Raw genomic sequence first — 13,733 nt, forward strand, 5'->3', positions numbered from 1 at the left:
ATTGTTATATTGCTCTTATCGCGCTGTATAAAATACTTTGTATCTAAAAATGAAAAAGAAGAAATATTATTGTAAGCACAGCAACGAAAATCAATAAGTACTCAAATGGTGATGGAAGTGGTGAGATTTCCAGCGCCTGTACTGTATATGTTTTAAATATAACGATTAACTTTAATTACAGCAATATTATTTGCATTGATAATCGTTCTGCAAGTTTATGAGCAGCACCGGTTGTCAAGATGAAACTGCGATGCGATTGAAAAAAAGAACTTCGCCCCGAAATGAAATATTAAATACGCCGCTGCCTTTTACTAAATACTATATTCTCCCGCTGTCCATAATCGGTACTTGCACACAAAATTGTCTATTACGTTTCGATATGAGCCTGGAATATCTGAAAGACTGAAATTGCCCACAGCCGCCTTCATTGATGAAGCCTGTGCTACGAAGAATCTAGGACAATTGCGATGAAGCCAAAATCACGGATAGTTGCTATGATTTTCACGGTGAAGGTCATTTTACAACTTAATGGTAGAACAATTACGGCGATCAAGACCTAACCTAACCTAACCAAAGGCGCCACAGAACTAATAATGCCGTAGAAGTTTGCAACAAGAAAATAAATAGGTGGCTTGGAAGACCGCATCTAAAAATTCATGATGTTCTGGCCTGCCTCAAGAGCCAAGCAGAAGACACCAACATCAAGTACATGCGGATGGAACCTAATCCAGGGCAGAAAAGGAAAATTCACAAGAGAGTTGGAAAGTGAATTCGCACATACGAGGAAACGGGTTACTTCAAAGGGTGCCTAGGGCCTCCCGGATAGCGCAGTGGTACCGTCGTAGCCTTGTAACCAAGGGGTCCCGGGAGGCACATAGTGGTTCGGATCCCACTTTAAACTGTAGGTCCAGTCCATAAAGTGGACTTAAAACACCAAAACAATCAATCAAAGGGTGTCTGTTGGCTCTAGCCCATATTCAGAAACTTGATTGAACCAAATTACCAGCTGAAAATATCAATATTTCACATAATTATCTTGTAAGAGGAATTGTACCGGGTTACGTCACCCTTCAATTTGATAGAAGATTTAAAACAGGGTTGTTAAAGGTCCAGCAACCCATAAATTCAAATGGGTTCTATTGGATTCCGCTGCAGAAGCGGAACCTTCCCTTCTCACACAATTTAAATTCGGTCCAAGTTGCGTATTGATTCATTGAAAAAAGGTTCCTGGATCGAATTGAAATACTTTATACATAAAAAGGTTCATTACGGCCTAGAACTCATTTACACTTGCTGATTTTCTCTTCCGGACCGGAATTAAATTTATTTACAATTCCTGGAAATTAACAACCCTGGGGTTATTAAGGATTCCGAAATTCATATATTCTAATGGGTTCTATTTGGTTCCGTAACAGAGCAAAACCTTTTTTTCTCTCGCACAATTTAAATTCGAGTCAAGTTGCGTTTTGTTTCATTGAAAAAAGGTTCCTGGGTCGTTTTTAAATTGATCCGGAAAAAAGGTTCACGGACTGTATTTAAATTGAGCCGGAAAAAGTTCCTGGACCGAATTTAAATTCAGTCTCAAAATAGGTTCCTGGACCGTATTGAAATTGATATGATCTGCTAAAAAGGTTTCTGGACCGAATTGAATACTTTACAGATACGCTTGCTGATTTTCGCTCCTGGACCGGAATTCTGTTTATTTAAAATTCCTGGACCTTGAACAACCCTGATTTAAAATGTCATCGCAATTGTCCACCCCCCTTTCACTTCTAACTGTTGTCATGGCAATTGTCCACCCGATCTTTCACTTCTGTGTTCATCGCAATTGTCCGGCTACCGCTACGAATTATCCTACCAGAAATCTCGTAGCTGACAGATGACTTCAAGGGCACCGTGTTATCAGCACGGCAATTGGTGTCTTTTTGTTTGACGCAGAAACGCATACGAGATTAACTGCAGAAGGGAAGTTTATCGAGACACCTGTTCATTATGCCAGGAGTCGATCTTTGCATACGTGGGAGCGAGTGGCGATTTTCACGGTGAAGTTCGTTTAAAGCGCCGGATGTCTTTGAAAACCAAATCTCTCCACGGGTACTTCGTGCTTAATGTTCTGTGGGAATGGGTTCCGGAACACAAAAGTCCAATCCGTGGCAATTCTGGCTTATGAGGAAAATTGCAGGTAAGATGTTCATGTGCAAGTTCTAGTTGTAACGTTCATTTTCATAAATGGTTAAAAAATTCGAATCATACACGAGTAACCGGGCTTCCCGTAGTAACCAAAGCTGCACATCTGTAATAAAGGGGTCACGAATCCACTTTAAACTGTAGGTCCAGTCCCGATTAACCACTTCTCGGCACAAACGACGTAAGCCTGCATCATTAGTTGTATCCTGAGGCGGTTGTGCAGTGACGTATTAACGTTGTTATCGCGAGGCTTTTTTGTCACTTGATATGTTCATTGAAGTTTCATATATCAGAGTTGCGGAGATGGCTTAATGTTAAACAAACTATAAATTATCTTATTTCTTTTCCGTTCTCCGTATCTCTCGTTTCCTTAGTTCTATTTCTCTCTTCTTTCTTTTCCATTCTCTCTGGCGTTAGTTTATTTCAATTTTCTCTCTGTCGTTTCGTTCTTTATTTTCCTTTTCTTGTTCTCTCCCTCTCTCGCTGGTTTAGTTTTATATTATTCTCTCTTTATCTGACCTATTTATTTCTTCTCTCCCTCTCTTCTTGACATTTATTTACCTTAGTTGCTTTCTTTTTCTCACACTAGTTTTCTTTATCTCCTTGTCTATTTTATTCTGTAATCTTCCTTCTTTTTATTAAAACTTTTTTCTAGAGCCTGACCCACGAGTCTGCCGCGCACTGCGTAACACAACGCGAGAACCAGTGTTGCTAATGGAACAGATAAAAAATCGCTACAGTGCGCCGATTGATTGATTCATTAATTTGGTGTTTTAAGTCCACTTTATGCTCAGTAAGGCTAATCGGGACTGGACCTACAGTTTAAAGTGGGATCCGAACCACTTGTGGCTCCACCGGGTATCGAACCCGGGACCCCTTCATTACAAGGCGGCGACGCTTCCACTGCGCCATCGAGGAGGCTACAGTGCGCCGAGGCACAGCTGTTATGTAGAACAAAGAAATTAGAGATCTCTATCTAACGTTGACTTTTAAACGACGTGCATTATAACCAGGGCTGGGATTAATATGACCTAACAAGTGGCTTTATATGTACATACATATGGACTAAAATATGGACTAACACATGCGTAAAATTGCCCAAAATGATGCAAAGAAGACTTCTTCATAGTGATTCATTATTTGTGAGATTTCAAATAAAGTGAAAAATGTATTATTTTTCCATCCCATTGGGATCTGCGCCGCGGCAGAGACTGCCGTGTCGGGCTCTACGACCCCCTCCTAAACACTGCATGGCGTTCCCCACCCCCGGGTTCATGCTCACCCCTTATAGCTAGAGTTCTGCATTTGGTATGGAGAGGAAAAGAATATCGGAATTCAACTTGAAGATTACGGAGTTGTTGTTTGTCGGAAAGCCTGATGGTGCAACAAGGAAATGTTTAAGGATTTAAGTTTTAAAAATCTGCATCTGACCCTGGCTGGAATTGTTGTCTGAACTCTGGTTGTAATCATCATCTTATCGGTTGCCCAACACGTAGGGGACCTGCGCCCAGACTAAGATGTGTGTTTCCATGTCAAGTTGTTTTGTTCTGCCGCTTCTCCAAACAAACGCTCTACCAGAAAGGTCATCGTTTTATCTGCTGCTCCTGGGTAAACTCAAATATTGTCTCCTCTCACGTACATGGAGCCTGATATTCACTATTTCTTCATTCACGTTTCCGACACACACAGGTCTACTTGCGTATATGGAGAGAAACATGCTGGATTTACTTAACATCACGTCACATAAGCAAACCGCTCTAATTTCTTCTGGGGACCCAAGGAAAGTGATTCGGTTTCTCGGTGTAAAGGTGCGTGTGTGTGTATTCTAACGTGGTTCCCCGAAACCACCAATCTGTCGAGTCTCACGCACACACGCCTTACAACATCAAAGTAGATTTATTGGTTTTTGTGAGGCCATCCGTGGTTAGGGGGAACACTGAACCTCGCTAGTTAAGAGCTCTATCACACATGTGTCTGTATATATGCACACACTCACACACACACCTCTTACCCACTTCTTGATAAAAACTGTCTAGACTGCAATTTTTTGCCATAAATTATATGTATTGTCTAGATTTTTTGTATCCGTTCATCTAGTATTGCATTTGAGACAACGGCAAGCTGACGTTAAACTAGAGACAAGAATTTTCATGGAGTGTAAACTCGTAAAATATGGCGCAAATATGTATATTTCAAATAGCATATTTATTGCTCAGGCTAAATTTCTCAATGGCAACGTGGTTAGCTTATCGCGTTAGAAACCCTAAAGCATGGGCACCTGAGATTTCTGGAAACTGTTAATGTAATTCGAATGATGAAATTGTAGATATATTTTCTAACAAAAAGTATTGTTTTCTGTGACTTACAGGCCGTAAGTTACAGCAACTATTATTATTATTATTATTTGAAGCAGGGTTACATTTAAGCTTAGAGTCTATTTTACACTGATCTAACTATAAAAATAGCTTTTTGTCCATGAATTAATGCTAAGTATACAGTTATGCAAATTGCCTATAAATATACAGAATATGGGAATTACAAATGTATGTAATTTAAAAAACATAAGTAGTAGTAGTATCAGTAATAATAATAATAATAATAAAAGTTTGTGACTCCCCCCCCCCCTGAGAAAAGTACTGCGGGCGCCCTTGCCCTCAGGTTCCTATTACTGAATATCATAGCAAAACCTTGGCATATAAACACACAACCCAAAATATGTCACTTGTCTTCAGTAACAAATTAATGTGCATAAACTGCATAGAGAAATGCATCAAAAAGTGCTTTTATAAGCTGTTGTTTCGTGTTATGCACTAAGAAATGCACCATTTGAGAAGACTACACACGTTCATTGAAATAAACTAAAATTCCACGTTTAGCTGTGTCAATTCATGCACAAAAAGTGAATCAACCTTGTTTTGAAAGATTCGAAATCTGTGTTTGTACATTTGCCGCAATTTAATCGCGGAAGAGATATACAGTGGAACCTCGATTATACGTTTTTCATAGGGCTATAATTAAAGAACTTTAATACAAAAAAATGTACAATCTAGGAAAACTTTTAACGTTTTATGACACGATCGAGACCAGGAACGTTAAACGTGTAAAGGAAATATACAATCCAGAACGTAAAATCGGGGTTTCACTGTATTTATTACTTCTACGAGCATGTTGCCTTCCTTTCATAAATAGTCCTAAGTGACCGTGACGGTGCTAACTCAGATTACAAACGAATGCCGACTCCTCGTTTTCCGTGCAGCACTCGCATGAGTACGAATCGATCCCTAACATTGAAGCGAATGCGCGCTGGTTCCTTCTTCCAAATTTGCCATGTTCATTCATCGTCCTCGTACCAAGCAAGATGGCGCCGATGAAAGCCTTCTTACACGCAGTAAGTAGTTCGCAACTTTACTTTCGACGGAATGTTTGTTGTTTTCAGTTCACAGATCTTAGTTGTGCACAATGCGGTTACTATGATTGCATAAACACGTGTGCCCGTTACAATGTCAAAGTTTAAGTCCACTTTATGCACAGGTAGCTTAATCGGGATTGAGTTTCAAGCGGGATCCGTCCGAGACACTGTGTCTGTGTATCGAATCTGGGACTTCTTGATTTCACGGCGACAGCGTTAACACTACGACATCACAGAGGGCGTTACAGGGCCAGTGATAACTGCAGACACCTCCATTTTAGGCACGTTTAGTACGAAACGCAGGAAGTATTTTGACATTCCCTGTGATCTGACATCTAGGGATTTATAGAGTCGTATAGAGCCTTCTCGGAAAAAATCTGTTCTCGAAATTTCTGAGAAATTGCTATTTATATAATCATCTGGAACCAATGGAATTCGACGGCTGGCCATTATAAAAGACTACCAATTACATAGGTAATTTTGCTGGGGGTGACTGCAAAGCACCTGCCGTCTTTACCAGTAAGAAAAGTAATATCGTACCCAAGGGCAATGGGCCGTAATGGAAGGTTACAAATCTTTCAGCAGTCGACAATGAAAAGAGATTTGTTGCCCTTATTGTATTAATACATGGGCTTCTTCTAAGAAGCAGGATACCTCAGCTGTTCACTGAACTTCCCTTCCAGCTGTGGCAGCTTTTCTTCGAAAGAAAAGGTACCCGTCTCATGTTGTACGTAGCAAAAACTGCATACTTGAGATTAACATTGAATCAAGGGGTTGCACCCCAATTGTCAGCTTTCTAAAAAGAACGTCTGATACGGGGAAAGATGGTCATACTGTACTCTTATTCCCTCAATCGTTCTTTATTAGCAGGCAATGTTAATTGGACATTATCCATTGTCTAGTGCTTCTCCGACTTGTATCAATTGAAATAGTGGGACGCCAAAACCTTTTACATGCAGTGTCAGTACGTGCTCGCCCATTGGTCGTGGGTCATACGTACTTATCTTAAAGGTGGTGCTAATGCAAAACACATTAATTTCAGTGTTATAAGTACTAAGGCGGGCAAGTTGAAAAGCCACGACGGACCGTAGTTTGGGCGGCCCTGCACCAGCCAATTAACATTGGATGCTAAAATATTGTCGCTATTATAAAAAAGAGCTAAGAAGAACATGCTAGATTGCATCGAGTGTCGACTCACAACCTCGCCACTGGCATCCCTTTGTCGATTTCATCCTCATCGTCGCGATTAGACTAAAGAAACAGAAAAGCGACGTAAAGTAAGAAATGTACAACACATTAGAATCACAATTACACTGTAACATGTGTCGTTCCATGGAAAAACGGTGGCGAGCGAATATAACAAGAAAATAACACAGATGCGGTTGTCAAGTGCCTCGTGGAGGTTAAGAAGCAGCATGACCTAAGATAAAACTGCAGTCAGTGTGCCCGGTTATTTGTCAGTCCCAGTTAGCACAGGCTGAGGGAAAAGATATTTCGTAATATCAGAGAACACTTTGTAATAAAGAGAAATTGCACGAACAACTTATCGCTGTTGTTATTATGAAAGTGTAAACAAATCTATTCACTGTTGCCAAATATGCTAAATGAAAGGAACTGGAATCTCGACGATACCGAAGGGCATTCTGGCATCGTCTGAAGCCAATTCCATTCGCCATTTTGCGCGCGAAACAACCAAAAGTCCATAGAGTGGGGATCTCTGCACACAAACAAAATTGTGTTGCGGCGATGAATATAAACTGTTATAATGACAATAAAATATCACCGGCATATTGGCCTAATACGTCGATTTACACGATAAATTTCACAGCCACGTGTGTATCCAGGAATTGTTCATGAGGGTCATCTGCCTTCCCCTCACCCAGATTTCATCAAAGAAATAGAACGCAGACACAAAGCTAAGATCATGTAAAATATTAGTACTATATTAAAAATAAATAACTAATAACCCGTGGCTCGACAGCCCTTGAAGGGCCTTGGCCTATCTCCCGACTGCCAGTCTCCCTCCCACAATCCTACCTAGAGGTGTGGAAATCTTCAACCGGTAATGGGGTGACGTGGGGTCAGCACGTCGAACCCCCAGCCGTTATAGGAGATTTCCGAGAACCGGGTTACGCTACTCACTTATAGCTCCCCAATTTCCTCGCGATGGTGGGTTGCCACCGGTCCTATGCACAGGCCGAAAACCCAGAGACTGAACCAAAATGTCGTCCCGCAGTCGGAGTCCAAAAAACAGCGCCTTAGACCGCATGGCCACGGAGGAGGACTATTAGTACGTATATAATGTTAAACATTTGGTTTGAAATAAGATTAATAAAACAAGACATTATTCAAAAGTGTCCCATGTCTGTTCAAATGCCACCCCTTGCATGGGGCAGATTTGAACATATTACCGATGTTTTGTTAATGCATTTCACTTGGAAAAACTTTGATTTTCGTGTGTAAAAATTATGTATATACTGGAAGACTGTTTTGTTTATTTTTCAATTAAAATGTAACAAAACAATTTTGACTGAAATGAAACAATAAAATTGGTAGTGTTCAAATGTGCCGCAGTCTCCCCCATAACTCCATAACTGTGAAAGCGAGTAATTTACAAGAACCAATGGACTGAAACTGCCCTTTTCGCATCGAATGACGTAGTATTTCCCCTTGCAGTGGCGTCCGGAAAAGACAATGACATTGGCGAACGAGCCTTTTGTATCTGGGCAGAATGGAATAAACTTCATTACTTAGAAGGATTTTCTGCAGAAACCACAGAAGTTAATAGTGTCGCACTACTTAGCTAATTGGATCTAATACAGTGAGTAGCTAAAATGTTTACTTCCTATGTTTTTTATATTGTGATATTAAACAAGGTTATTAGAAGTATAGATATTAAACGTGTTCATTTAAAAATTGATGCATACATAAAAGCCTTGCGTTATCTTTAGTTAACGTTATTTTCGCGTTCATCAGGAAGTGTATTTTTTTCTTTCACACAAAGTTATTTTTACATGGTATATTTTACCCTTTTAATGAATTACATTTGCTTTCATTTACACGCTACATGTTTCTATATACGTATTATATACGTATACGTGTGCTTCGTTAATGCTTTGTTCCGATTATTAAACCTCAGTTTTTTGTTATTTTGAAATGACTGAATATGGCGATCTACACATTGAATATTACTTCTTCGTTTGGCTTGTAATTTCCAATATTTTTACCTATCCAACTTTTTTGCAAGGAAAGCTGATTTATAACTAGGCAACTAGCTATCGGGTGTTATATTTTCATTATACAAAAGTTTATGTACCGTATTAACCTTGGCTGCCGCTAAGAAGTAGAAATTAGGATATTTGATTCTCAGGATCTACCGTTCAGTACAAGCCCTCCCTAGCAAATGAATAAAATTAAGAAATGTCATCGTGTTTGTTTGTATCCTGGACTTGAACAATAAATCAGATTTGTTCCGGAATAGAGAACTTTTCATTGTTCACTTGTTTTCATTTCGTTCAATGAACTAAACGGCTCTGTTTGTAGTAATTTCGTTTAGTTCCAGTCATAACCTACTTAACTGAACCAGCTATATATGAAATAGCCATGGGCGACCGCACAAAGTTTCCCAAGGGAGGGAGGAGCGAAATCAAAACATTGTTACGAAGCGGGATTTCGTTATCTTTACGTGTCATCCAAGGACGCCCGCAGAGGGGCCGGGGGGGGGCTTGTTCCCCTGAGATTTTTGGAAAGAGTTAATGTAATTCGAATGGTGAAATTGTAGTGATATTTTATAACAAAAAGTATTGTTTTCTGTGACGTACAGGCGGTAAGTTACAGCAACTATTATTATTATTTGAAGTAAAGTTACATTTAAGCTTGCAGTCTATTTTACACTGATTAACTATAAAAAACAGCTTTTTGTCAGTATACAGCTATGCAAATTATATATAGATATATACCGAATATGAAAATTACCAATAAATGTAATTTTTAAAAGAAACAAGTAGTAGTACTAGTAACAAAAATAGTAGCAACAGTAAAAGCAGTAATAATAGCAATAATAATAATAATTTTAAAAAGTTTCTATGACCCTGCCCCCCTCTGAGAAAAGATCCTGCGGACGCCCTTGGTGTCATCAGAAGAATGAAATATTTTAAAGAAGAAAGGAGGACAGGAAAGGAACGATAGAGAATGAAAGGAATAAAAAGAGGAAAGAAGAAGAGAAATGAAGAAGTGAGATACACAGAGAGAAGGAGAAAGGAACAAAGATAGAGAAGCGAGAGAGGCAGGGAAAAGACAAAGAAAAGGGAAAGAGAAAAAGAAAATGGAACAGAAAACGGGAAGGAAAAGGATAGAAAAAGAAGAGAGAGGAAGTAAACACAAATTGAGAGGACATATAGTGCCGTCACTTTAGGCGATTTTTTTCGAAATAAAGGAACTAATTCATAACAAGCTGAAATTTGGTATGTAGGGTCTTTATAGCATTAATAACAACATACCAGAAGTCCCCGGCGATCACCCGTACGCTAAGTCCACCATATTGGAAAATGGCGGACAGTGAAAGTTTTCAAGAAGTAAGGGAATCGCCGGGGAATTTTGATATATTATTATTAATATTATAAAGAAGCTATGCACCAAATTTCAGCTTGTTATGAATTATAGATCCCTATTTCGTGAAAACTTTCATTGTTCGCCATTTTTAAATATGGCGAACGTAGCGTATGGGCGATCACCAGGGATTTTTGATATGTTATTTTTAATGTTATAATGAAGCTATGCACCAAATTTCAGCTTGCTGTGAATTATAATTCCCTTATTTCGAAAAAACTTTCACTGTCCGCCATTTTCCAATATAGTGGACTTAGCGTACGGGTGATTGCCGGGGACTTTTGGTATGTTGTTATTAATGCTATGAAGACGCTACATACCAAATTTCAGCTTATGAATTAGTACCTTTATTTTTCCTATTTTGACTGCACTAATAATAGGGAACTTCGAAATCAATCTTCAGAAATAAATGCGACCTTTCGTATCGAAGCGACAAGCAAGTTGCACGTGTCGCTCGGACTGGGCCATTTTATTGATATCGTGCATCGTGTCGCCTCGGTCCGGTGGTCGCGCATGTGCAGTGAATGCCTTTTTACAGACTGTAGCTACCCGTGTCGCTTCGGTCTGAAAGAGTGAGAATAAAAGGAAGCTAGAAAGGGGTTACCGGAAATGAGAAAATGAAAGAATCAGTTGATCAAAACTGGCTTAATTTCGGTTAACACGTGGTTCGTCTGTTATTGTACTCGAATGTAGCCGCGACTGATGAAGTGTATGCTAGAATGACAGAAAATTCACATCCGTAACTTTGCAAAGTATAAAGTATTAGGCGTTGCGTTTTCCCATTATCCTGCAGTTTCCGTTCGACTGGTTTTGTTATCGCAGGTTTATAATCGTGAACGAGTTTCTCCTAGCTGAAGTACCTCGCTGGGTTGGCTTCGCTGATAGGAAACAGACTTTATGGCAAATATTAACGTTGTTGGTGACGAGCGTGATTCTAGGTTAAAGCAGTATTGTGACAACTTTGAAACGACCAGCGTGGGAAAAAATATGGGTCGGACTGAACCAGGTTGAGAATTTCTTTTTAAGGTAAGCCAGAGCATAATTTGATTACGATTATATGAAGTTCTTATTAAAAAAGATCGGAGGGACCGATTTTCGGTACTTGCAACTGTAAGCCGAACACATTCCCGATTCGTTCCTTTGCCAGTTGCAAAGGCAGCCAATAAAGGAACATCAAAACACCGCCATCTGACTCAACTTAGGCGATTTCGTGCGGTTTTGATTGATTGATTGATTGAGTTTATTTTACTTCGCGTTTTGTGCCACTTGGCTAATTTGCGAAGATGGGGATGAGTGATGAAATGATGAAATTGATGAATGGACATTCACAAACAACCGAGCCCGGGCGGGATTCGAACCCGGGACCCTTGGCGTCGCAGCGCGATGTGCTAACCACTCGGTCACAGGGTCCGACTCGTTCCCAGTTGAATCATCGTCCTTACAGGCTGAAGTGTAGTAATTTCGGCTCTCTTACATCGACAGGAAATTCAATTAATATTCCGGAAGATCAAGACCAGTCGCCGGGGAAAAGAACACCCAGCCTCTGGGGTGAGCAATTCCCAACAAGTATAAACTCACGAATAGTCTTCATCTAATTGCAGTCTGTCCCTGGCGGTTTGTCTTGACACTGATATAAATGCACCCTTAACAGACTCCGGGATTCCGGAATCCGGAACTCAAGCACAAGACACACGAACAGTTTATTTGGAAACAATATTTCAACTACCAATCATAAACAAACAACAATAACTAAACGTGTGCTTGTACTGTAACTAGAGCCTAAGTAAGTATCAAATGCATTGTATGTTTTATTTTATGTATGTTATATATGTATGTACTGTATCTGTATGTAATTCAATTTCCAATAAAGAGGTAATGAGCAACAATACTGGGGGAACCGTAAAACGAGCAACTGCCGTCCCAGTTTATTTCAGAGGCTCTGGGACATGCGCATACCCTCGAATGTATGCGGGTGGAGGTTTGGATACATTCGGGGGTTTCCCCGTTATTGTTGCACAAATTAAGACTCCCAGTAGTCTTACACAAACACACTTGATTTTTCTTTTTTTAGATGACTCCTACATTAAGTTTTATCGACGAACTGTGACAACTGAGGACCTTTTCGGCATGGTTATGCATAAGTACATTTAGGGTGAAATTCTATTTTTCGAGGGTCCGCAGTGTCAAAACAATGCGCCTCAATAACACGCTGTACATAGTGTTACTTAATATTTCGAGACAAGACAGAGAAAGGCTTTCCAAGCCAAGGGAACAAGAACGAGACAGATATCACACACGAGACAAGGAGAGATTTTTCCAAGGCTTCCGAACTTCGGAATGCTGACGTCACGCTCATCTTCAATCCTTTCAGCAAGTCCTTAAAGATGAGTGACAGTAGCTCTCGAAAAATCTCTGAACCTACCTGGAAGATGTCCAGAAAAAAATAATCACTTCTGGCAAGAAAAATGCTTTCGCGAAACCGGAGGAAAGGGGAGATCAACGCACTTTACGCACAGAAAGGCTAAACAGAAGTGGACCTACAGCTTAAAGTGGGATCCGAACCAACATATGCCACTATGAACACGAAACTTAACTTCAAAAATTATGAAAGGAAAGAGGAAAGTTGAAGAACTATTACTAAAAATTATGTGGCGAGCGTTTTCTACTCCAAACGAAATACATGGGAGTCGAATACATTTTATTAATGATAGTTTTAATAAGCTTTACCTAGCTTAATAAAAATCCGCATACAAACTGCAATGTGAGGAAAGAACCACAACCTACAAGTAGAACTTGCTCTTTGCATCCTAATATCCTCAAGGAAATGTGCAACTTGTGCAAAAATTGCACCTCATTCCCTTAAGTGTCGTTTGATGATCTACCTTAACAAAAGAGGGATAGGTTTGACAAAAGTTTGTTTTAAGTTCGCTTTACGTTTAAATAGAGCAATCGAACCACTGTGCAGCATGCATCCACCAGGTATCGAACTCGGGACTCCTCGACTACAAGACGACAGCGTTATCGTTATAGTCGACACGCTAGCTTCGTTAACTGCCGGCTGGCTTTGGAGTCCACCGAACGCGCCCATCAACTGCAACAATCACATTCAACGCGCAGTGTTGCCACACATCTGCTCTACGCCACCTTGTCCCTCCCCCGCACTAGCACCTTACCACGGTCTACACATTGAATTTTGATTTGAATTTAAAATTTTGGGTGCGTCAGCACTAAGGCTATTTTGCACCCGTCACATTATACGGTGAGCAGCCCCTTATCGTTACACATAACAACTCTAACGTTGCATAACTAAAATCATAAAATATTAAAATCTTCTGACTTTCGTTAAAAGCTGAGGCAAATAAGGACAAAACACACAAAATTATACTGGCCATAGTGCCAGTCGCCAGAGCCTCGTTAGTCTTCAGTCCAGGGTGTACTACGTGGAAGTGAGGTTGACTATTGGGCGCCTACGTGGAAGGTACCCCTTACACCCCTCTCCACATTGAAGTTGCAAAGTACGCCAACAGCG

The 13,733-nt window shown here is 40.1% G+C and overlaps 1 protein-coding gene across 4 annotated transcripts in view; it reads left to right on the forward strand.

Moving 5' to 3' along the window:
- Positions 1 to 2,023: 2,023 nt before the first annotated feature.
- LOC145987587 (b(0,+)-type amino acid transporter 1-like) overlaps positions 2,024 to 13,733 on the forward strand; it is a 38,730-nt gene continuing 27,020 nt past the window's right edge. The window contains exon 1 of one of the 4 annotated variants that reach the window (XM_083121938.1): positions 2,024 to 2,182. In XM_083121938.1, coding sequence (XP_082978064.1) covers positions 2,122 to 2,182 — 61 coding nt within the window. In that variant the 5' untranslated portion in view covers positions 2,024 to 2,121. Of the gene's footprint in view, positions 2,183 to 5,499; positions 5,576 to 8,273; positions 8,418 to 11,079; positions 11,231 to 13,733 lie in introns of those variants that run through there. The other 3 variants (XM_083121939.1, XM_083121941.1, XM_083121940.1) reach the window with 3 other exon arrangements.

Source organism: Lepisma saccharinum, chromosome 5, assembly GCF_977018435.1.
Source record: "Lepisma saccharinum chromosome 5, izLepSacc3.1, whole genome shotgun sequence".
In the NCBI taxonomy this organism is placed as follows: Eukaryota; Metazoa; Arthropoda; class Insecta; order Zygentoma; family Lepismatidae; genus Lepisma; species Lepisma saccharinum.